A 27,562-nucleotide genomic window follows, 5' to 3' on the forward strand; every position below is an offset into this window, starting at 1 on the left:
AAGAGTGATTGCAGGATTATGTATGTTTGTTTCATTTTTTTTTCTTGCACTCATCCTTACTTAAATGGGAACTCCAAGGTCCCCGACTATAGCAGGTCAGATGAATACGAAATAAACGGGTACGCAGTGATACAAAAATATTACAAAACCATTTATTTACAAAACATGTTTATATAGTAGGAAAGTATTTTTCAACAATATCTCGTCGGAGAACTAAGTATAGTGTATAGTGTACTTTAGCTAAAATTAATGATTATTAAATAGTATACAAATAAAATTTTCAAATTTTTTTTATTTTGTATTAAATATTTATATATATATATATTATATAAATATACATATATATATATTATTTTATATTATTTTAAATATAGGATTGCGTTTTTATAAAACTTTTTATCTATTTTTCCAATTTTATTTTAAATTAGGTACATAAATATAATATAGCTAAAGGAACTAAACTTTTAAATAAGAATACTACTACAGTTATAAGAATTAATGTAACCAATAATAATATAGTAATGATAATAATAATAAAAATAATATAAATTAAAAAAAAAAAAATGTTTATGACAATGTTAGTTAAGAGGTACTCAATACTGTTCATAAAAAAAAATAATAATAATAATAAAACAACCAAAATTTGCTTATATAAAAAAAAAAATAATAATAATGATAATAAATTAATCGCATAATAATAATAAATTAAATGTCTGCACAATAATAATTACAAAATTACAATATAAAAACTTGAAAAATAAAACAATGTTTCTATTTTCCGTTCATAGATTTTAGTCCAAAAAAAATAAATTAACGTTTGGTATAGCGGGGGATGTGTACAGCATTCAAAAAAAAAAAATGCTGCGTGTGGAATAACGGTTTGCATTTTGAGTTTTGACGGTGTCATAATATTTTTATAAAAAAAAAATTGAAAATAGAAAGTAGAAGTATTATAATAATTAAAAAAAAAAAAAAAAAAAAATCGCATGAAACGAAATACGCGTCGTATGCCGTTCGTCCGTCTCGCGCAGACTGTATATTATAATATGATAATTTGCGATTGGAAAAACGGCACCGGATGCGGGCGGACTTTTGACCGCTGCTGAGATATTACCGTCGTCGGTATTTATTGTGTGCGGTACGCCGAGTGTTCGTTTACACAGATATTGCGCGTGTTATAAATATTATTAAAAAAAAAAAAAATAAAAAATAAATGGATAATGTAAAATGGTTATAGAACAGAAATCGTACGATAATCGCGTGATCATATTATGCGCTTGCACGTGAGCGCAGTGTGCGCACACCACACGAAAACGACGTAAATCGAACATGCAATTATCATGCATGTGCGTTATATAGGAATGATGGATGTATATGTATATGGAATGATGTCATATAATAAGCGACGTCAGCTGGTCCACGCGGGTGCGTTCGAGCGCGTGCGGCCGGCGGGCGTCTACAGACACGTGTTGATCGTCTTCCGGTACTGGCACACGCTGCACTTGACCTCGCAACACCACAGGAAAGTGCAGTTGCACCGTTCGGACACCAGGGCCTGGTGGGTCTTGTAGCCGCGGCCGCAGCACATCAGGTCGCACCCGTCCACGCCGATGGACGACTCGTTGCAGGCGCGACCGTGGGTGCCCAGTATGCCCAAACGCGGGTTCGGTTCGCAGAAGCCGGGCGACGGTTCCAGGTACACCAGGTCCTTGGTGCCGGGAGCCTTCAGTTCCGGGTTGTACGGCTTCAGCTGGAAGTTGTACCTGTTCCGGCCGCCGCCGCCGCCGCCGCGCCTCCTGCCGCCGCCGCCACCGCCGCCGTTCTGCTGCTGCTGCTGTTGCTGCTGCTCGAGCTGCGGCTGTTGCTGCGGATCCTGCGACTGTTGCTGTTCGTAGTGCTTGTTCTGCGCGTTGTCCTTGCTCCGCAACCGGCGCAGACCGCCCGCGTTGCCCACCATCACCCTGGACGCTCCGTCGAACCTGTCCTTGAGGTTGTCGCCGATCGAACGGAATATCGGCAGTCTCATCCAGCACGTCTTCACGGTGCACGACCCCGACATGCCGTGACACTTGCATTCCTGTTTCATCTCCGACTGTACGTGCTGAAACATTAGAAACGAGGTTATAGGGACAAGCTGCACATGGTATAATCGTGGTAAAAATTTTACATAAAAGCAGCTATATATATACAGGTTGACTAAAAGACATAATATATGGTTGATCGACATTCGCTCAAAATAATGCTTTCGGGAAGTTTGGAAATGAAGTAAACGCGAGTTAAAACCTAACCATCGTCTGTACCGCTCGTAGCAGTCAAATAACACTTAGCGAATATGACGGTACACATTTTAATGTATTATATACACAAATATTGCGATGTTACGAGTGGTTAACGGTGCGGTATAACGAGAATAGAATTATCGTACGATTTTTCCAGCGATTTTCCACCAAAATCTCTGGCTAGGATTTCTGCGACACACGGTGCTACTACATGAATAATCGCGCCTAGACGACCTTGGAAAGAGGTATGAATAAAATCACGGCCCATTTACGCGCCATCAGTTTTCGGGTCGACCGATTTTCCAAAAAATCTCGACTGCCGATGACTGCTTTATACTTACATACCCAGTGCGTATATATATAATAATTTATACAAAATACGTGTACAGCACTGACCTCTCTGCAGCCCGCGTTCATCACAATACATATATTATTATGATGATACACGTATATATATTATACATAATAATATTATAATAAACTACCACGGCGATGGCGTACCGTGATTCCGGTGCAGCACAGCGATCTCGTCGTAATAGGTATATATATATATAAGAGGTACGCGTATATATTATATACATAATATATATAATGTTATATATTACGTTGGTCGAAATTCAAAAGTAACGCGCGGCGCAATCGTCCGAAACTAATCTCGCCGTGTGCCACCCACGAGTAGTATAGAGGTAATATATATATATATATAATATAATACGCATATTATATCTATCAATGTACCTACGCGTATATATTTTACGAAAACGTGAATAACAAAAAAAAAAAAACCAAAACCGCGCTGAATTGGATATACGATAAAATATTATATTATAGGCGTACCCGGGACGGAGCGCGTAAATTATAAGCACGTCAAATGTTCAACAGTATGAATACTCGAAACATATATATATATACCTATATATATAACCAGTATAATATTTATCCAGCGCCGCCGCGCGTATCGCGAAAACGTCCATCGACTGGAAATTATTATTACTATTATTTTCATTGTCGGGAGACCGCTGCAACGGTCGCGGGAAGAGTAATAATAATAATATACAATAACGACACACAAGCGGCCGTTTTGTACGGTATAAATAACGCAGCGCGGAACAGACGCCACGCGGATAGGTACCCTCTCCTCTCCGGCACAATCGTCACAAATGCAAACGAACGCGTTAATATATTATAATAATATACCCCTCCGGCGAGTAGGCGGTTGCCCGAGAGCAGTTGTGCGCCTATATACATACACCGTCGTCGTACTATATATTATTATTTTAATGTGCGCATTATATTATATAAAGCATAAAATAAATGGATACGCGTGCATATCGATTTTAATCGTAAATCGTAATTAGACGGTTTCGAGCCGCATCGGGATTGTCATCGGGCGTTTGTGTTTCGCATGGCGCGGCGGCAGCGACGGCGGCGGAGGCCCGTCGAGGAAAAACTGTTTAAAAGGTAAAATATAAATAATATAATACATTATAATGTGTATTATATTGCAGCAGAAGGTCTATTGTGAAAAAAAAAAAGGCGAACCAGAGAGAGAGTGCGAGAGAGACGCGGAGACGAGCGAAAATCAATGACGGAAAAAAAAAACCGACCAAGACTATAGAAACGTCATGTAAGATTCGAGATCATATAATTGACAATGTCAAACGGGGTGAAAGCTAAAATTATTCCTCGTATTGTCATGTCAATTACACCGCTTGATGTAATGCTGCTGCCGGGCACACACACACACACGCTCGTGGGTCTCTCGGTCTATAAGTGTGTGGTTTTTTTTTTTTTTTGCATTTTTTTATATTTATCTTTCCGCTCGTTCCGCTGCATCTTCGACTCATACGACGACGCATATAACTATAATACGCATGTCGTCGTCGTCGTCGTCGTCCGGTCCGGTCCGGAGACCATCGTTATGCGTACATCGCGTACGTATAATATACGTATAATAATGTACAGGACAATTGGCGCGCGCACGCGTATTGACGATCTATCAAAGCTCCGGGGCTGCGGCTGCGGTACGGTGTGCGCCGTTGCTGACTGTCTTGTTGATAAATTTATTGTGAACGCTTTTCAATGGGGCCGGTGGCGGCGGTGGCGGCTCGCTGTCAGCCGCGATTATCTATTACGCAGCGCAGCCTTCTTCATTGGTGGTGGTGACTATTTTCGCGACATCATCACTTATTCTCATATATAATATCATTGTCGTATACGACCGGCCTCACATTATAGTATTATTATATACTCTTCTGCTTCTTCTATTTCGCGTACAACTGCAGTCCTACCGTAGAACCTATATAATATAACGTCCTCGTCTGATTCTATTCCCACCGGCTGTATATACACGCGCAGGACTCGTCTTCTCATTGTCGCATCCGCTCTCTGTACAACCCCTCACCGCTCCTACACATATTATATATAGTCGCCCGCGTTCGAAACGCATTTAAATTTATACCGACCAAGTTATACAACGTACTTGCTGTATTATGTAATACCTAATATATATAATAAATAAATACCGTATAAGTGTGTGTGTGTGTGTGTGTGTGTGTGTGTGTGTGTGTGTGTGTTCGTAACAATGCAAAACGTCTGTCGATAATGCCGCGTCGGAGACTTGAACGACCCACAATTCATTGACGGATTTCAGACTTATTAGGTTAGAGGTGAGAAATCTCAGTTTAAGCTCAACGACACCAAAAAAGAAATAAAAAAAAATATCCTTGGTCCATTCTTAAAAACGTTCTAATTATTATTATGCACATACGAAAACCGTTTGCTTATGTGTATATATCTATTATATTATATTAAACCAATCGTGCAAGCGCTTGACGAACGAATGAAAAAAGTTTCGCAAAAATACAATTGAAATTTTAAATGTTTCTACGTAAGTGGAAAACTCTTTGGGAAGATAAATTAATGTACAATAATCGATTCTCTAAATCCGGGCCGTGCACTGCAGTGTGTATTACAGCAAAGAGACGTGCTCGCGTCGCACATACATTACGCGCAGCACGAACACAAACACATAAATAATAATGTGATATACATATTATTTTAATATTGTAGGTACGACGTGTGGTAGATAATATACTGCTCCGGGTACTACGACCGCGGTCGAGGTATGTAATGTATATATATATTATGGCCCGTGTCGTATAATATAGGCAGAGTGCGTACAATAGGAAGTAATATAGTGAAATAATTACAACGAACGGTGCGCGGACGACGGCGGGAAAACCGCACGCTGTGATATGCCGCCGCGACGGATCGACCGAGAGGGGTGTGGTGGGTCGGTAGGAGGCTGTCCAGGGTCCATTATAATATATACGAACGAGCGGTGTGTGTGTGTAAAGCTCGCGCTGCGGTATAAACACAAGCGAGTGTGGGTGGCCCTCGACGACGACTACCGCGACGATTACGACGACGACGACTACGACTACGACTACGACGACGATGACGACGACGAAGACGAAGACGACGACGACGTCCGCGCGGGGCGCGTTTTAGTCATGGCGAGCGCGAGCGGTGAGCGTAGCGAAACCCGCCGGGCGCGGGGCGGCGGCCAGCGGGTCATGATGCTGCCCGCGGTATAAAATAATATACGGTACATGATAATATTATTATGATAGATGCCGCTCACGTTGTACGACCCGTCGCGAGGTAAATATTATATTATATGTATACGGCGACGGCGATCCGTCTATATCCGTCTGTCTCCGTCTCTCTCTCGCTCTCCGCGTGTGTGTGTGTGTGTCGCTCTCTCGCCGGTTCCGACACACACGCACATACAAATCTATTTAGATACACTTCTCTCGTCGTGAGCCCACCGCCACCGCCGCCGCCGCCGCCGCCGCTGCCGTTGTCTCGCGCGCCGCCAGACCACACGGTGTTAGGAGAGAATAAATTAAAAACAATATAGGTATACGTAATAGTAATAATAATACCGATAATATATACATGTATATATAATCTATACACAGGTATTCCGCCGCTGTGTGTGCGAGATGCCCCCTCCGAGTTCGGTGATTTTTTTTCTTCCTTCTTCTCGCGTGCACGAGCGATCGTTATTAATTGTTTTAAGTCATATACATATATATATATGTGTGTGTGTGCAGCTCGTCCGTTTTATTATTTCCCCGTGAGGTCTAGCGCGGCCTCGCCGTTGTACGCACTACCAATATAACATGTATATATATATTATATTAACGTATAGTGTATAATATAATATGATCGCATAGGACTTGACGAAACGGTCGAAAACGAGGGGGGTAGGCTGCAGTAAGGAAATGATAGACTTTGAGGGTTGATACTCCTTAGATCGACGCGCACAAATTACACGATATGAGCTCATCATATTATATTGAAATCGAAAATTCAACAATACCAGACAGATTAATATAATGTTGACTTCACATCGAATTTATTGAGCTAGAGAATCACCAGGAATTTATGTATTTAAAAACATACACTCGTGCGTCAACTGCAGTTTAAAATATACGCTAAAAAAATCTATAGTTAAATTGACCATCTTGTATCACTATACTTATATATATATATGCATATTTAGCGTCTAGAGTCTAGACCCCGTCCTCTAATATTTATTCTGAAATAAAACCGCCGGTCGGACTGCATTATATATTTGCACATTATAGTATTATACGTGAACGACCACTATGTATTTATGATATAATATCCGTTTCACGCGCCGGAACACTTGCCCGCAGCAAGTATAGTATTATATATATACTCATTTGGAACATAATATTTTAAAATGTAAAGTAAGTAGGTATAATAATATTATTATGTCTTATAACATATACACACGCGGTCGTCGCCGCCGATTTGTCGTATTTTCGATGTTTACGTTATATATTTAAATTGAGACGACGGCAGCGGCGACGGTATCACCGCGCGGAGGATAACCGGTGGCCCGGGCCAACCAGACGATGGGAAAACGGTCAACAGCAGCAGACGTGGATAAAAATGAATAATATTACTTCACACACAGGTACATACAATATTATACGTGTGTGTGTGTGTGTGTGTGTGGACAAAAAAATAAAAAATAACAAATATGAAGAGTAAACCGCATACCAAACGACTAATCAAACTACTATATACCGTGTGTGTGTGCAACAACGGTTGGTGGCGGCGGCGGCAGTATACCAAAGCCGTTCATGCGACAAAAATCTGTTGAAACATATTTGAAAAAATTTCCCGCCGGGATTCGGTTTTTTGTCATTTTTAATTTATCTGTTTTTTTTTTTCGTCCCCGACTAGTGACTACTAGTTGTACTGCTTCTGCTGCTACTACTATATTATTATACTCTTATTGTGGCGCACACATTTAGGTATATTAACAATTCTCAGCGGTGTGTCACTTAAACGTTTTGGTCCGGGAACGAAATTTTCAACTGGCCCCTTTTACGAATTTTTTTCTTTCGAGATAACTGCTGGTGTGCAATTCTATTATGAAAAAAAATATTTCTGCAATATCGTCACACGATAGAAGTTATCGTTTTCCACCGCAAAACCGGTTAACCATATTATAACTTTTCCACTAAACGAGAAAACGACCTAATTCCCTTTTCGGTTAAACAATCAAAATGGTTTTCAAATACCAAAATCTATTGAACATTTTTTAAATGATGTGATCTAATAAAAGAAGCTGTATATAAGAATTTATAAAAAATAGATTATATACCTATATACAGTATATACGCTTTTGGAAAAAAATAAACATTTTATCAAACCTTAGACTAAAATGTAATTATAATAATACAACACCGGCCGGTCGTTTGAGACTATGTACCCACGTAATTCCTAGTGTATAATATAGTATATATGGCATATGCCTGATAATATAACTCCGCCATAATACGCTACCCTTAACAATATCTATGTTATATAATATTAAGGCAGACTCACCATGCGGCCGGCTTCGTTGTTGTGCAGGTTCATCTTCTCCCTGAGGCTGCGGCCCCGCTCTCCAGTGTCCACGAACATCCTGGCGAACTTGTACCCGAAGTCTATGTTGTCCGAGCAACCGCCCCACTCCCAATCCTTGACGCCCGGCACCGAGTTTTGGATGTACGGTCCACGCCGCTGGTGTGTGGTGTCACACGTGCACGTCTCGATCACGCCCTCGGCGCACGCCCTGGACACGGCGTGCGTCACGCCCGCGCTGGTGATCGCGTAGATGAACGCCGTCTCCCTGAAACCTGTGGATACGTACGCCCACACAACGCATATGTTAATAATTTCGTCGATAAATCGACCGTTTCAGATTTACAAAACGTTATTAAGTCGTCAATGGGTTGTGGTAGTGTGGTGGGGTGCAGAGGAAATACCAAAACCGAAAACGAAAAACACTTATAAACGACAGTTATAGGTACATATTATATACATATGTGTGTGTGTGTGATAATACCCACACAGTCACGCGCACACGAGAACATTTTTTTTTTTCGTGCTTATGTATATGTCGTGCGCGCTCGCGTGTGTACAGTCCAATCAATCAACGCGTCGAATCCACCAGAGAGTGGTAAATGCACTTTGTATTTATATAATAATAAGTATATGCGCACGTGCGCGTGTTTGAACACGAATTCCGATCGCATACCAATACAGTTAATTAAGATGCACGTCAACGGCGACATTGACTTCGACGACGACGGTTTTTGTGACTACGCGAGATACTTCCGTCATCACAGGCGTCGTCTCTTCTCGACCGAAGAAACTAGTTTGCGCTCGTGCGCGCACACGCATTCAAAACGTACTATCCGAATATTATGTGATTCGATCGTGAACTGCACTTTTTACGTAAACGATGAAATACATATATTATTAATTAATAGGTATTGACTTCAGAGGCGTTTCATACTATTATAATATCGTAATACATTTCACGACAAGCCACCAACGGAACGTTAAATAAAGATATACACACTATAATATATATTAATGCATATACGATCTGAGATGTGATACTTATCTTGAACATGGATCGATGAATAATTTGATAAAAAAAACATACGTACTATCGTGTCGTAACGTTTATTATAATTTGAATTAATATAATATTATATGTTAGATAGAAACGATTATAAATCGGACGTGTTTTCCGGAGCATAAAAATATAAAACCAGGTTGATATAATTGAAAATTTGTTCATAAAAGAATAAAAAAGCATAATATATATTTTATTCCCGTCTACCGAGTAAACTAAACGGTTATTCGATTTCCGGCCACACGAGCGTCTGGATATTAATCAGCTCCATATAGCTGAAATGTAACAAAATCGCATTGATAACTATTGTTGCGTAGGTATTATTTCGTTAACTATATAGTAAAACACCTATCAAATGCCAATACCAAACTTTTTCCTTTTTCTTATTAACAATAATCGTAAAATCGTTCATATAACAGAATATAATATTATTTATGTTATATCTTTTAAAATACAAAAAATATCTGTTGAATCGTGGGGGCAAGCCTGTTTCATACATCGTGTAAATTTACACACACAAAAATTCATCTGACATTAAACTGGACCAAATTTTTTTTCGTAGTGTATAATATTGTTATTTTAGGCTTAGTCGTGGATACCAGTGCCTAGTCACCACGGTTTTGTAATTATTTACAATATTGCTACGTAATAGAGTCGCGCTACTACATCGGTCGTGCATTGTTCGCATTTTGAAAACCGTATACGACCAAAGCGTATACACAATAGTAATAATAATCGAACGTCAGCGCGGCGGCGTCGGCGTTTACGCGTTATACTATTATAATAATATACCGTCGTCCGTACACGTTTACGACGGTCAAAATCGTAAAATATGTATAACGCCTGTCGCGACTATATTATTATTATATATAGGTAATGCGTGTGAGCATTGAACGACGACGACGACGACGATACGGATAATTGCCATACGACGACGACTGCTGCCGTGCGTATAATTATATTACGGAAAGACCTGCGATGACGACCTCACGCCGCGGCGGTATAATATACGCGCGCGTACGGCGACCGATCCCCTTTTTCGGAAAACAGAAAAGAATAATAATAAAAAAAAATAAAATGTAAAAAAAAAAAAACCAAACCTCCCGATCTAAACCCGTCGAATAAATAACTCGCGCAACAACAATACCGCGACGACGGCGACGACGACGACGATGACGATGATATAGTAATATCGTAACGGTGGCGATTTCACGTGAGTGCTTCTCCGGCAGTATTATAGGTATGCGCGCACCGTGGGAGCGTGTTCGGACGTGCGGTACATTTACACGGTACCACCCCCGCTCTTACGGGAATCCGCCACCGGCGCGGCGTCGCGAATCGGCTGATGGAAAAAGAAAAAAACCTCCCTCGTCTTCTGCAGCGGCTGAGGCACGAAGAGCATTATATATATACATATATATAGGCATAGGTGCTTATTATTATTATTATAATATTATACACATACCATCATATTATGTTATGGGTTAAACGCACTGCACGGGGTTAACAATATCTCATATTATTCTGTATAGTTAGGTACGCGCGTATTACACTGCACGTGCAGAGTGCCTACCCATGCCCGTAATGCCTGCACGGTCGTATAGCGCGTGAAAAACGGGAACGGAAATTATGTACGGGACATAAATCTGCAGAGACCGGTCGTATATATGCGTATGTGAGACGCGTCGACGACTCGCACCCCCCCGGGCGGGCATATCTCCTGATATATTTTTATTATTATTATTATTATTATTGCATATACGGCAAGGTGTATATACATATAATGTACGTAACTTCTTAAAAGGTGGGAAAGGTGTGCGATAATAATATACGAGGCATATATTATATATATAGACGTCCTTCGCGCCGTCCTATATATTCGTTACGAGTATTATTATACTAAAGGCTATTATTAATACACATTGTTACATTATGTCACCACCACCACAGAGTGGCTACTCGTATTATGTTTCTCTCTCTTTTTTTTCTCTTTTTCCCATTTTTTTTTTTGTCCACCACCTAACCTAACCCGTGCGTGTCAAAGTTTACGCGCCGTAATCATGTCGTCGCCGACCAGCGGGTGGCCCGGACCCAAATAGATACTTATTCCTGCCTGCTCCCGAATGTCCCACCGCATAATGCTATACGAGCTCAAGGATACGTTACGCGATATTGTATTTTAATATGCACCAGTGGCGGAGGCGTGTAATTTTACGATTTCGTGTGTTATCGTGACATCGTTGCGTCGTGCGACGGTCTCCGCGCGAGCATAGTTTTCGGACTAAACGATTACTATCGAACGATTTGTAGTATAGCTGAATAAAAAATAATATTAACATATTAACGTGTATTCAAAAATATTATATTGGTAATAATACGCGAAATCCGGTATTTTGACGCGACCAAAAACCGGATTTCACGGCCGACACACGAACGCCGCCGTCTCCTCCGCGCAGCGGCAACGGAAGCAACGGCTGCGGCGGCGCGGGAAATCCGATACACCCGTCGCGCGAGTTTTCCAAAAGTTTCGACGCGTTTCCGTTACGCACGCTCGCGGGGCGCTCTCCACCCACCACGCACGCCGCCCACCAGCAACGCCCGCGTAAAGGTCAAGCACGCCGGTGTTGTAAACGTTTTTCGAAAAACGGGTGCTCAAATGTACATAACATAATATATCTACTATTATATACGTCTGCTGCAGCGGGACGTACATACTCGTTGTAAAACGGTATATAAGAGCGAATTATATTATACGACGAACATTACATTATTATTATAATAATAATAATAATAAAAACGATATTACGCGTTTGTTGTATTATACGCGTTTATATACACACCGCCACCACCGACAGGTATATATTATTAAAGTACCCGACGAAAAAAAAACACACACACACACACACACACATAAACACGTTTTTCTAAACGAAATAATTTGACTGGTTTACAGTGAGCGTGCAACCCGTCAAATAAAAGACACGTATGTATACCTTAAATCGTGTAATAAATAATATGACCGTCGGACGGGGATGGGGGGGATCTGTTCGGGCACGCCGCGGGAAACCCTATGATGACGTTATTAGTCGACTAATAATCCGACGGTGGCGGCCGGGAGGTCTAATGTCAACACGTTCTTCTCTTTTCTTCCCGTCGTCGTCGCGGCTCGTACACACACATACACACACACACACACACACACGACATACACGATTTATCCCCTTGCCCCTCCACCGACGTTCCATCAGCACTCGACTACTATTGTTTTTTAATTTTTTTTTTTTCTGCCATTATATTATTATGCGTATGACGATGTTACAGTATATATAATGTCACGTGTATAAAATATAATAATAGTAATAAAATGACGTATTATACCTGCGCTCGCGTTTATTATTATTATTAAATCGAATGACAGAATAGGTAGGTAATAATAATATGATATCTCGTGTCGAGAGAGACCTGCCGGCGCAGTGACGATGACGACGTCCGAGTGTGTTCGGACGGATAAATGCGTTGCGGTTTCACCGCCGGACAAACGGGTTAGATTTTAAACGTTCGATCGATACGACACATTGTGCGCGCGTGTGTGTAGGCACCACTATTATACAACCTAGTAATATGTGTGTGTAATCGTAATGCGTTTAGGTTCCAGTAGTACAAATTAATATATTATATAGGCAGTGCCACGGGTTGCGTGCGGTCACGTGACTTTTAAACGTTCCTACCTCGGTCCCCGTACGTATATACCTATTATACATAGGTATATATATATAAACACATTCGGATTTGTATAAATTATATCGGTCCATAGATGCTTAGTGCTGATACCACATTTTTCATCCAACGACTTTATATGCGTTTTCCTCCGTGTAATGAATTTTCATAAGAATCCGATCGTTATCGTCCAAATATTATAATCGTCGTGTAACCGTGGTAGGTTATAATAATATAATACTTTATCTGAAACTCACGAGTTAGATCGCATAGTACACGTTGTCTGCGTGCGTGTGTGTTGTCTGTGTCTGTCTGTCTGTGCGCTATGTATATAAGTATTATACATGTATTATAATAGCCATATATAGGACGTGTGCACGATGGCGGGCGACGGCGGTCAACCGCCGCCGTCGTTGTCCGACAAATATCCGAACGATTTATTTTATAATAATAATAATAATAACGAAACGCTGTAATATGGTATTCGGATTTTAATTATTACGCGAGATTCGAATCTAAACGGTGCGTATAGTTATATTCCACTGCCAAATATATGTGTACAATATAAACAAATAAGAAAAAAGAAAAAAAATATATTAAAAAACGAATATTATGTAAATATTTAACATTTTTCCCGTGTATACCCGATATAATAATATACAGAAATAATATGTCAGCGCCGCCGTCAGCACGTAAAACACCGAATGGCGGATAATTCGAATTTATTGCTCCAGTCCGGTGTACATAATATTCAATACAATTGATTGCCGTCGCCGCCGAATCACGCGAAAAAACTCTTCGCGCTTAAACCCGTTTGAACACACAATTTTTATCTTCCGGAATATGGCGCGAGGCAGGTAGGTTAGGTACCTATATATTATTATTATTATATTTTTTTTTCGTAAAATAAAAAAAAAAAATGTCCATTAAAATATATATCGTGGCGTCCGTATGTAACGACGTCGTTTTACATGCGGTTCACACGATTCGTTTACATAATTTAATCTTTTTTTCCCCTCTGCTGTCTCCTCCCCCCGTGCGCGTCTACTAAAAATATAATATACTGTCCCGCGACGAGTGTATATACCTCTTATACGTATATTATATAGGTACCCGAGGCGGTGGACACGTCGTCAAGTCACACACACACACACATACATACACATACACACATAAACTCGGGCGCGCGCGACAATAATAATATTATTATTATTATTATTATTATATTTTCCAGTCGGATGCGACGTGATAAAGACACGTTTTTTATCTCTGCCTCTCGATTTTCCCACCCCGTTCACACGGTGATCGTCGTATACGACGGTCGTGTACGCGTTCGCGATAAAATCGTATCACGCCCGAACCGAAATGATACTTGGGTAGAAAAATAATGCGTATGTGTGTGTGTGTATACTGTATGTGTATATATATATATATTAAAATATATAAAAAATTAAATAATAAACGAAACGGACGACGGCGGCGACAATAACAATAATCGTCAGTGTATGGTAGCGGAGAGCGGCCTAATAAAAAATAGTAATATATATACCTACACGACGGTGGCGCGAAGCGGGAGGACTTCTCTCTATACGTAACAATAATATTATATGTACACCATAATACTTGCGTACCTATAAGTTATTATTATATTGTGTATGGGTAATATAATATTATAATACAGAGGTATTACTACGCGTTGCAGAGCAGAGTACATAAATATCGCGGACACCCGGTCCCCGGGACGAGTATAGGATGCACACGGTACACGCATATATGTATATGCATAATATATGATAATAATATAATACGCGTTTGACAATAATATTTTTTACGATATTGGATGACCCGTCGTCGTCGTGTATAATATTATACACTGCACGCGTACGCGGGTATAATAATAATAATAATAATAATGTTTCCTCGTCGAACCAAAGTCGTAACGTAATATTATTAAAAAAAAAAAAAACGCTGGAAGTTTCGTGGGTAATATTAAACATAAATACTTAAATATATACATAGGTATATGACTATATGAGTATAAGTCGTTCGACCGCCGACCAGAATATAATATATTATAATAATGATCGTGTATACGCGTACGAAATGAGATTGACGATAACCGTCGATATATTGTGTAATAAATAATAACACTATCGTTTCCCCGATCATCTTCAGCTCTGGTACGTACGAGTGTATACAGTATAATATAAAACCTACAGATATAATAAAATAAAATAAAAAAATTGTCAATCTTTATCCGACCACTATAACTTTATAATATTATAACGTAGAGCTGTTTTCTTTTATATATATATATACTCGTATATAAATATCGTCGTATAATAATATACGCAAAATACATGCAAAAGTGCATTTGAGATTGGAACGAGATTTTGTCTATACTTTAATTAAACTTCAATTGATCGAGGAAACATTAAAACAGCCGAATTAACGTATGTAATAGTACCTAATTAATAATTTATTAAATCAATCGCTGTTTTTAATAATTTGTGACTTATAATGATTACATAATCGATTGATCATTAATATTAATTTATCGTTATTTGTTCATCGATTAATATTAATTTAATCCTATAATATAGCATCATAAAATCAATAAATCAACATAATATTGTAGAAGCCAATAATTTTGAACTACAAAATCATACGTACAAGTTTATGCCACAAATGAATGATGCAATTTTATCGAAAAACGATTTATTAATAATAAAATACACAGTAAGATAATTTATTACTAAAATAATGACTTTATTTTAAAAATTGTATTTTATCGATGCTTTAAATTTTTACATGTGTTAAATATGTCGATAGATTAAATGTCACGGAACGATATTTTACGTTTCTATAAGGACTATAATACAGCAGTATTATATACAGAATACAGAAAACAGCTATGGCACGTGCGTGATCCAACGATAACACTATACCCATGTAGATGTGATCTGGGCGCCTCAACGCATATAATATATAATATGTGTCGATAAATGTTTATGAATAATTATTTTTCGATTAATTGTTTTTTATTAGTTTTTTTTTTTGTCTTTATCTACACACATATCAACGTAAAACAAAATAAGCTTGTGGTTTGTGTTTGTTTATTTATGTTCACTTTATTAGTTACTGAAAATCATGAAATAATAAACAGGTATAGGTACGTATACCGATACACAATATCACATATAATAATAATATAATACTGAATACGCGTACGCGCATGTATATTATACTACAATAACACTCTTGTTACGTCAGTCGAATTGTTTATGTTCACGACGGAGAACACGAATATCGTAAATAATTCTCGATAATACACCATTACCTCGTATATTATATACAATAAGATGATTTATATATTATCATAACATTTTTATTGATAGAGTACACACACACGCACATCTGTAGAAAACCACCCCTCACAGACTATATAATAAAATATAATAATATTGTACCTATGTATCTCGTTTATAGAAGGTGAACAATGCATAACTTACAAGTATAATACGCTTTTAACGTAATTAACGCGAATTCAACGGTATCATAATAATATAATAATCAATACATTGTATTAGGTACAGCCATATGCCAATCCCAGGGCATAACTGGTTAACAATTTTCCTGGGTAAAAGCTTTGTAACTTGTATGTCATCGCCAACGTTGATGACGTAGTAGTGTTAATTCGCGATTAAGTCGATATGGAGATTTAATGTTTTTTTGACAGGCTTCAACGATTCGTCATTATGTATATAGAATATTATACGAAGGAAGTTGAGTCATATTGTGTTTTATGAATTGATATATATATATACATATTATAGAACAATGAATTATTGTTCAATGATTAATAAATTAAATTGTATTTTCTATAATATATATATATATATATATAAATAAGTTAATATAGAGTTATTTATAATATAACAAAATTTTTCTTGTATTTTACACAAGAAAATGAAATGGTTAATTTTAAAATAAATAATATAAAATGACTTACCTCTGTCCACAATTTTCCCAAACAAGTTTTTGCCAGTTAAGAAGTTTTTAGTTGAACAGTTCCAACGCCTATTACGGAACTGGTGCTGACACTCTTGCAGTGCCATGTTGACGCCTCTACTGATTGCTTGTAATACACCCGGATGTTCACGGATCATCCTTCTCTGCTTGTTGCGCAGTAATGTCAACGAAGTTGTGTCCATAAGCATCAAGCCAGGAGTCATAGGAGCCAAATTATTAGGTTCGCCAGCTTTTGCGATTCCCCTATTTTTGATAAAAAAAAAAATAAAAAAAAACATTAAACAATTGTTGTTTACAGATATAATTAAAAAAAAGTAAATTTAATATTGTTATACTATTATTGAAAAAAATTACACTAAAAGTCATATATTAAATACGGGCTTTCATCAAGTTTCTTACCAATTTTTGAAAATATTATTTTTTATCAATTAATTTAAAATACAAATACTTATTATTAATTCACATACATATATGAGTAATACTCATTGAGTATATCTAAATATTTGTGTGTTGTACACATTACACAATATTATGAATAATAGCATATAATACACAAATGTCTAGGTACTATTATAATACTTAAAACATAAAATATTTTATATTTTATCACAACGAACTACAAAGTTGTATAATAATTCCACCGCATGACTCAAGAATTTATTCATTCTATACTTCTCATTAAAACTAATATTCATCAATTAAACATAAGTATACTATTAAAGATAGAGAGCCTAGACAAAAAAAAATGTATTAAAAAAAATATGTATATTTATTTTTTACAATCGATTTATTTTTCGATTTTTCTTGTACCTACATACCCGGAGTTTTAACATTAATAGTGCATAAGCAGAAGACATACAAATGTAAATAATGTGTTAAGTGACAGCTATATACTGAAAGTGATTCTACCAATGCATTCAGTTATTATGTATACAAGTTAGGTAGTGTAAAATATGAAGTTGACCAACGATAATGTTTAACCCGACCATAAGGCTTTATTTAAATTTTACAATGAGTCGTTTGAAATATTGACTGTTATGTGGTAAAGCAATATTAGGAAAATATAATATGTATGTATAATCTACAGTGTGTGATACCGGATTATTAGTTATTAATTTTGTTTCTAACGTCTATATAAAATATGATATGTTAAATATAGGATGCGGATATAATTTTATACTAGAAGATTAGTTTCGCGTTGGCGCTATAAACACGTACCTATATATATATATATGTATCGTATATATTATGAATATGTGTTTGTGTGTATGTGTGTGTGTCAGAAACTTCTGTCACTTCTGCAATCTCATAACGATAATGTTATGTGCTCGGTGTATTTTATTATTTTAGCGCACGAAAAACACTCGTCTTTTGACCGTGCGATGACGACGGTCAATATTATGCATTGAGATGTTTCCTTTACATATACAGTCACAATACGCGATAGATCTGAAGTGCGTCTCGGCCGCCACTGTCAAAGTGTCGTCGTCGTTTGTCGTCGACGTCGTCGTCGTCATCGTCTATAGGACGTGCTCGAGACGGCAATGAAGGGAAATCGACATGCCTGGACAATGGATCTAAGCACTCGAGATCGACGTATATGTGTGTCTGTATGTTCGTAAATACACACACACACACACACACACACACACACTTATGCCGTCAGCGTGGACATGAAGAAATTAAGCACATAATGGACAAACAGGGATGTATTATTTGTTGAACGTGTCGACGTATATCGGCGGTATATATATTATAAATGTTTAAAACCTACTACGGAAAGGAATGAGCAGCAGCCGTGTCGAGAGCAAAGAGAAAAATGCGAGGAAAGAAAGAAATAACATATTTGTGTACAGTATTATCGGACTACCCGCGTGCGATGGCCAACACCAAGAACGATGTGTATATAAGCGTACGCACATACACACACACACCACTTATAAGTTATAACATAATAATATAAGCGTTGCTGCACAGGTATATACAAGATTATATTATATAGTGTGTTGGTTTTTGGCATGTAATTTTCGAGATGATGAGACGTCTTTTTTTTCTTTTTGCCAGCGTTATTATTTATATAATAAATAGTGTTACGATATACGACGTGACGTGAAAAAAACAAAATAATAAAAATGTATATATTATATATTATGTGCCTCGTGCATCGCAGAAAGATTTAATGTGGCGCGTTATCCGACTCCGTCCGTTTACCCGCATTTAAAAATCAAGCACGTGAATTATTATTACCTACCTAATATTTTCATTCACGAATCGCACGTTGTTACCTACCTAGGTACTTATCTACTTGTTTACGCCTATTCAGACATACCGGTAATAAAAGCTCGTAGTATACGCGCACGCACGAAGGGTAAAAACCTCGGCGGAGAAATATTATATTCTCGGCGTTTTTGAGTCGCGTCATCGCGCGCTGCCGACGTGACAACTGTAGCGGCGCGCATGTAATTTAGTAACTTTAAAAGGTGATTATCGTAAAACGTTAACTGTTGACGTGCAAGATAAAAGATAAATCAGTGAGGAATGTTCCGGTAGACATTTACTTGTTTATATAAACGGGGGAAAAATGTATATAAAGGTATATATAGGCAAGGCAAGCAGGCGCGCAGTAAGTAAGTGTATTATATTCATAACTCGTTTTCTTTTCTCTTTCCTTCTTTCTTTTTGTTTCGTTTCGTTTTTTTTTCTTTTTTTTACCTTATAAATTTGTTTTGTTTTTGTGAGTACGAGAGAGGTAAAAAGAGAGAGAACGCATGCGCGTGCGCGCGCTCGCGTTTATATGTGTGAGTAGTGTAATTTATAGTATCACTAGCTCAGCTCTAGCCTATCTCCCTTGATCATCGGTTGTCGTGGGAATATTCGCGTTCTGGCTTCATTCCGGTCGACATTTTTATATTTTAGGTCTCCTAATGTCGTTAATCATCCGATTCTTATTTTCTTTATATGTATATAAATATATATACACACACACACACACACACGTAACTTACACGGTTCACTAACGCGACGCATAGTTTGAACGCGCGCACAAGACACGACGCGATACGACTTCATTGTAGTACCACGCGCACGCGGCGCACAAAAGACTATATGTAAGGCTGGTTTCGATCCGATGGATCCGATAACGGACAAATCAGCCGACGACGGTCGTGTTCGATCAGCGACGAGTTCGCTTCGGGACCCACAGCCGCCGCCGCCGTTTAAAGTCATCGAACGTTGACGCGTGGAGCTGTTGTAACGTTGTCACAAGAGGACGGCGAAGACGACGATAACAATGGGCAGAAGACTGCGACTACCCAACCTGCGCGCGGTTATTGCAATGACTACGGTTGCAAATGAGACGAACTATCTATTGACCATTATTGTTATATAATGATATACACGCGTAAACCCGCAGACGAGGTGAATCCACTACTGTCTATTTACAGTATATGTTATTATAATCTACCTAAACGCATTGTTATACTATGTGTAGTGTGTACAGATCTCAGTGATTCAGTAGCGATGCGGGTGCTATATACCTAAGTAATCGCGAGTGCGCATTGCTCGCGAATCGGATAAAAAAAAAACATATAAGGATATGTCAAAGTATAAAAAGAAATGTGTACCTGCAGATTTAAATGTATTATACGGTTTATAGGATGTAATTAATAAGGAATACGATAAAATATTTTTTAAAGAAGAGATACCCTCATTTTTAAGCACTGGTTTCCAAACTTTTGATACGCACGCTATCAGAAGCGCTGATTGCTTTAAGAAAACTATTCAAAAAAATGTCAAGGACAAAATACATTTAAAAAAGTCCAAACGTTTAACAAAAAAAAAAAAATATAATTATAAAAAAATTCTTGTAAGTACACTATAATATTTTATACATAAATTCTGTAATTTATAATCAATTATTTGAAAGCGCTCGAACAAAAACGCGTCGGATTAAGGAAATTGCAGCATATGCATTGTATATATTTATATTGACATGGATCAGTTGCATTTAAAACAAAATTTGTATTTTAAGATCAGTATACCAATTGCACTTCTTATATTTTACGATTACGACAAATAAATACCAATACTGTGCTAAACTTTTAGATTTACTCTCAGGTATGACAAATATATTTTCATCCTATCTAATAAGTGTCATTAAATTATTAAAAATAGTATATATTATACTCTATGTATCAGGAATATATTTAAATAATTTAAAATAAAAATTATATAATGTATTGATCAATTAATTATTTAGTGACTATGGTTAGTATATTTGGTTTTTGAAAAAATAAAAATAGTATTATATTTAGAATGTTAATAGGTGATTTGGAGCCAAGTAGCAGTATTAAGAATTTTATGAAACGCTATTACAAACAACAAAAACAAGTATAAATTTGAGTACCTGCCTACCTAGAAATATGAAATCAAGTTTTAATTTCCACAAGTTGTTTATCGGTTTAATCGGTTCGTTGCACTGCATAATACTTTACAATGATGATACTATTAGATACTTGTATATTATGTACATTGTACACCTGTCATTTATTTTTATTTATTTTATATTTTTAATTAGTTTCAGTAAAGTAACTAAATTTGTACTAAATATAATAAATATTAATTTTATAAATTTTAAATGTTAATTTAAATTACTATTATCTAAAGCTATTTCAAGTACATATATCAACTCCGAGGATCAATCACAATATTAATCCATGGACATTGATAATAACCGAGCGCAATTGGTATATGAAATGGTCATTTTGAACACATTGGTAAAATCCTATATTATACTACTATATAATATATTCTATATTAGGTACTATTAAAATTATTTTCTCCTTCCTACGCGACCGCATTGTTTGTAAAAACACGGCTCGACTTTCGTTTACTACTGCGGGTAGTTAAATAACAGTATTCTAATATTATGTTATATACATAATCATTTAACTATATATTGTTATAGGTATATTATACCCACACTGAAAGGGGTTATGTGTGAAAAGTCGTAAAATATCATATAACTATTATATACTTAAGCATAACATTGAAAGAAGAAAATAATTTTTGTGTGGACGTTATATGGTATTATTTATACGAGGCGAAAAATGAATTTCGTCATAGACAAGAGTATTTTTATTTTTTACTTGAGGAGACCACTCGAAATGGTATTCTTCCGCCGCCGCCACCGCCGTGCATATTATATACCTATATATTATAATAGATAGTGTCATTAGTGCAACGCGCGAGCATATTTCGAAACGAACCCGATGTATAAGCAGCACCTTTATAATACCTACACGTATATTGTATATTGTTGTGTTATTATTATTGGTTACAAATTTAAAGAAAAAAATAGTAATAATAACTCTACTACCTACCACCTGGGCCTGACGTCCTAAACCGGAAATTAATTAACAAACAACATTTTTCGTCCAGTGGTATATAGAGGTGTACCGCGGTAGGTAATTAGTGTTCTAAATGATTTTTACCTCAGCTTTATGATTATTATTATCATCGTTATTATTATGACGACTACTACTTACTATTACTACCACTTATAGTTACTGTTCGCCACAGTATAATATAATACACGCGCACTAGATGCGGCAAAGACGCGTAATTTGGAGTGCACCAGTCATATATTATCGAAGACGTCTGCAGAAGGCGGCGTTGATATATATTTGTATGACGGAAACACGTCCGAACAGATTGATGGACCTGAGAAAAAAAACCTATAACCGTTTTGACTTACGAGTGTCATCGTGAGAGAATATCACTTGAGTACTTGTCATATTCTCATTATTATTATTGTTCAGGGACTTAAACTATCGAGAGTTAAAAAAAATATATATTAAAATCATCTTTGCTTGTGTCACGTGCATCAATATCGGCATATCGCTATTTTAATCCAAAGAAATAAAATACATAATTAAATCGTAGTAAAAATAATTATCAATGATGAGTGCAACGTACATCCTATTTTGTTTATATTTATTGTACAATATAATATAATATTAATGGTTAAACAATTATTTTTATAGAGACATATCGATCGTATTACTTTTCAAGTGTGTAGACACAGACCATTATATTCTATACATATATAACAATGTGTTTATACAATATATTATATTGTTATAAAATAGCGAAAGGAAAGAATAAAAAAAAGTACGTCTCAAGTTTGAAATAGATATGTTTAATATATTAAACCTAAAATAAAAATCATAAGTACCTACTATTATATTTTTTAAACGTTTATAGCTATTCAAATAATATATACACATATATATAGTGTATAGCGGGCTCGCATTTGTGTGTATATGTATGACATCATCATTTGTTCAGCGGATATTTGTTTTATTTTTTTTATTTTAAGAACTTAATTATCTGCTTAGATAAAAAAAAATGATGCCGGAAAACGAAGCATATTGTTCGGACTAAGGGACATAAAAATGTTTCATCAAAATATGCGTTTTGTATTTTTTCATTCATATATTAGTACAATGGTTTGAAAGATGAAAAAAATGATAAAGTAAAAGCCTCTACGTATTTATACATGTATTGCTCTCATTTTGAGAGCAACCCCCCCCCCACGATCAGTGCAAATTGAAATTAATAGGGGGGTTCGATGATGCACGCCTATTGAAACTGGTGCGTGTATACATGTCTGTCAACTATTCACAATAGTCTCAGATAGCCATCTAGACATACAGACGGCCACTTTGGGTGGGTCCCCTGTGTCTCTTATTAGGGTTCTTCTCAATTGACCCTGTCCACCCCTTTTAATGTCTGATAGATAATAAAAAACAAACGTTTAAGAAAAAAAATATCTAGGTAACATTATCAAATAATTCACGCTGAGATCGTGGTGACATTCCTTCCGGTTCCTATGTCATAACCGTTGACTCGCGCACTATAATATAATAATAAATCATACACTATATTATATAGGTACTCAATTAGATTATACTTGAATTGTTTGAATGAATCGAACGGTATAAATTTCTCAAAAGGGTATTATTATAATATTATTTTCTATAGAAATAAGAAATGTATAGAATATGTTGGATCTTCTGATGTTTGTGTTATGTGAATAAAAAAAGATTTGTTTTTTCTTTTCATTCTTTTTAGATTTTTTTTTACCTCTTTCGTTTTTCTTTTATATCGTTTACACAACGCCTACCAGATATTGTTTTCTTTTTTTATTCCCCAAATTTATATGTGAAACAAATAATAGGTATATTATTCTTATATTAAAGAATTAGTAAAAATATTTATGAATTAAGCATTTTTTAAAAACATTTTGGAGTTTATTGATAGATATCCTACTTATTTTAAAATAAAGTATTCATTTAATTGTAATTAATTACTTAAAAGAGACTTCCTATAGTAAAAACATTTATATTATAATATTTAAAATTGGTTGTATCCTGTCAGCTGTAATTTATATAAAACTATTAATCAATTTTAATTTGTTGACATTTTGTGACATTTACAACTTAATTTTATCGTGAATTAGATAAGTTAATATCAATTTTTGATGATTCATTAGTTAATATAATAGTATGTGTTACAGATACTACACATTTAATTACTTAAAGATAGTGATTAACAATAATAATAATCATAATAATTTATATTATATAAATATAAGAACCATCATTATATTTGTTGTATTAATAATTAGTACCTAATTATCGTCAAATTGTATTACTCACAAAATGTATCAGTAAGCACAAAATAGTTTCATGCAATAACCCATATATAGTTATATATAATATAATATATAGGTACATATATAACACTAAAGTAGGCTAATAGGTACATATTTTGATTTTATTCATATAACTTAAGTACAAAAGTTTAATTTTTCTTAGAGAGCATTGAATCAATTATTATTTTAATGATATTCAATATATATTATTTTTTTCAATTTTTTTTAATTTTTACACAAACAAATTGTTGAGGCAATGTGAAAACTATTGCATTACTTTTTGATACCCACTTATTAATAGTAGGTACTATTGTAGATTAATATAATTTTGCTTTTGTTTTTGATATTATTGAGAAAATCGGGTAACGCAATAAAACAATAGAAAATATTAAATAATAAGGCTAAGAAATGAAGTGTTTAGTTATAAATTCAATAAATCCATTTTCAAAGAAAATACGCAATAATTTATTATTATTTTCAAAAATAAACCAAAATGTTAGTGTAATATTGTAAAAAAAATATCTACGAATATATTAAAATAGACTTTTCTTTTCTTACCATATTATTTAAATATTAAATTAATATTTTCTTATACATATATTTACGTATTTACAATAATACAATAGTATTAATAAAATATGTTTTTTTTAATCTTTATCAAGTTAAAAAAAATATATTTATTATATAACATACATTATAATACTTTTTAATCTATCCATATCGATAACTATTGAATTTGAAGTACCTGAATATAATAATTTATCTACTAGGTATATTTATTTTTATACCTATCATAATATAATTATTTGAATTTAGTTTTGAGATAAGTTTATTTAAACATAAAATTTATCAAACAAATATAAATACCTATAATATAATCTTAAAAATATAGTTTGAATTTGTTTTAAATTGAGGTACCTATGTTCAATATTATGACTTAAATACTTATGAATAAATTATTACTTTGCTATGTATTTAGAGTTAAAAATAATTTTAAAAAATATAAATAAAATACCATCAAACATTTTTAAAATATACGAATTAACTTTCTAATTCTATAAAACTATTAGTAAAACTATTAAGCACACTTAATATATAGGTAATATTAGTATAATACATAACATAATATGACCGACCACGCTCGATCATACATAAATAAATAGATAATGATATATGATTAAAGTAAGATTCGTATATAAACGTGAAAAAACAAATAAATAACGCAAATATACGTATCTAGAACAATAATTTTTAAATAATTATCTATAATAACAAAATTACTCACCACCAGTGGGTGCCTTTGTATTTTCCTTCGCGGTGTTTGGCGTAAGCTCTGGAGATCTCGTCGACCACGAGGGTCATCAGTACAATTGTTTTGATTATAATTGTGGCCTTCATGTCACATGTCTAGGTACCACAGATATGGGGTGGAAAAATGTCCCGTCGGCGCGAAGCGATAGGGACCGGCTTTAACGGCGCGACGACACGAATACCGCGTGAGGGTGTCGGGAGAAACCCTCGGGGGTTGCTGAGACGCAACGACGACGAAAAAACAAAATAATAATAAAAAAAAAAAAAAAAAAAATAGATTTAAAAAAAATATATTATAGGTAAACCGAAACGAAAAATCGAAAAACAGTACGATACAATATTATTATTGTATATGATATAATATACGTAATATTATTATGATACGAAATAATATAACGTGAACGCGAAACGCGGCGACGAGCGCGGCTCGGAGAAACGAGTTTTCCCGGGAGTCTGCGAACGACTGCGGTACACACGACTGTAATATTAATATAATATTATATACGACACTGCGCGCGGCGGTGATACAATCAGATGAACGCACCCCAGTCCGGCCGAGCAGAACGACTGATCGTGAATGCGCGACATCTCGGGTCGCAGGAAAACCGCCGTCCTCGTGGACCACGAAAAAAAAAAACGAACAATCATCTCCGTCCGGGAGGATGGGCGCGGAGGAGGACGCCGGCCAGGCTCCGCCCGCCGGCCGCCCACCGTCGTGCGTCCCCGTCGCCGGGCCGTGGGCATCGGCGGCGCGCGCGCGACCGAGACGCGACGACGTGCCGGGCGGAGGAGAGACGGAGCGACGAAAACGGTCCGGCGGCGGTTACCACAGGTTATTGGCGGCCGCCGGAGCGGTTATTGGGCAACCGTGGAAGGGAGAACGTTGCTCGTTTCGCGCACGCACGCGAGCAAGCTACAGGTACGCCTCTTTCTACAACTGTCGAGACACCGTCGTGTGTATATAATATAGGTAATAATATAATATAATATATAACAATATATATTATTATGTATATATAGGTACACCTTGTTATATAGGATATATTATATGCGTTTGTACGAGTGTGTGTGTGTGTGTGAGTGTGTATTATGTGTATTTGTACGTCTAGGATTCGTTTTGTTTATTCGCGACGGAAAGAAAAAAAAAACGAAAACGTTTTAATATTATAATAATATAGTCGTTAACCCGTGACACGTCAGTACATAGGTACCTATAATTCCTGTATATGGAATCGTATTTAATAATAAAATGTTTTAAAATTATGTATAACGCAGGCACGTCTAGAAAGTGTTTTACACTGCAAAGGCTGAACGACATATTAAACATATAGACTTTACTTTTCGGGAATTTTCTGAACCTGGAAAAAAATCAAAACCCTGATCGAATAGACGCACGAAACCGATTTTGTAATATTTAAAACTCAATAAGTCTCATGACTGTTTATCCCGTTCCACCTAATATAATATTAAATATAATATAGTATTACACGT

At 36.0% G+C, this 27,562-nt stretch overlaps 1 protein-coding gene across 1 annotated transcript; it reads right to left on the reverse strand.

Annotated features, from left to right (window-relative positions):
• Window positions 1-566: 566 nt before the first annotated feature.
• LOC114121854 (protein Wnt-1) lies at window positions 567-26,667 on the reverse strand. The gene is made up of 4 exons (XM_050206155.1): window positions 26,046-26,667; window positions 17,024-17,286; window positions 8,214-8,506; window positions 567-2,101 (listed from the first exon to the last, which is right to left on the reverse strand). The coding sequence occupies exons 1-4, from the start codon at window positions 26,156-26,158 to the stop codon at window positions 1,457-1,459; spliced, it is 1,314 nt and encodes a 437-aa protein (XP_050062112.1). The 5' UTR covers window positions 26,159-26,667; the 3' UTR covers window positions 567-1,456.
• Window positions 26,668-27,562: the final 895 nt, after the last annotated feature.

Source organism: Aphis gossypii, chromosome X (assembly GCF_020184175.1).
Source record: "Aphis gossypii isolate Hap1 chromosome X, ASM2018417v2, whole genome shotgun sequence".
In the NCBI taxonomy this organism is placed as follows: Eukaryota; Metazoa; Arthropoda; class Insecta; order Hemiptera; family Aphididae; genus Aphis; species Aphis gossypii.

Excerpts from the sequence above, each read along its gene's own strand:
- LOC114121854 (XM_050206155.1), bottom strand. The coding sequence starts at position 26,158 with ATGAAGGCCACAATTATAATCAAAACAATTGTACTGATGACCCTCGTG. Across the intron at positions 17,287-26,045 it reads TACAAAGGCACCCACTGGTG|GGGAATCGCAAAAGCTGGCG; the intron begins GTGAGTAATTTT and ends TATCAAAAATAG. Across the intron at positions 8,507-17,023 it reads TGGGAAAATTGTGGACAGAG|GTTTCAGGGAGACGGCGTTC; the intron begins GTAAGTCATTTT and ends ACGTATCCACAG.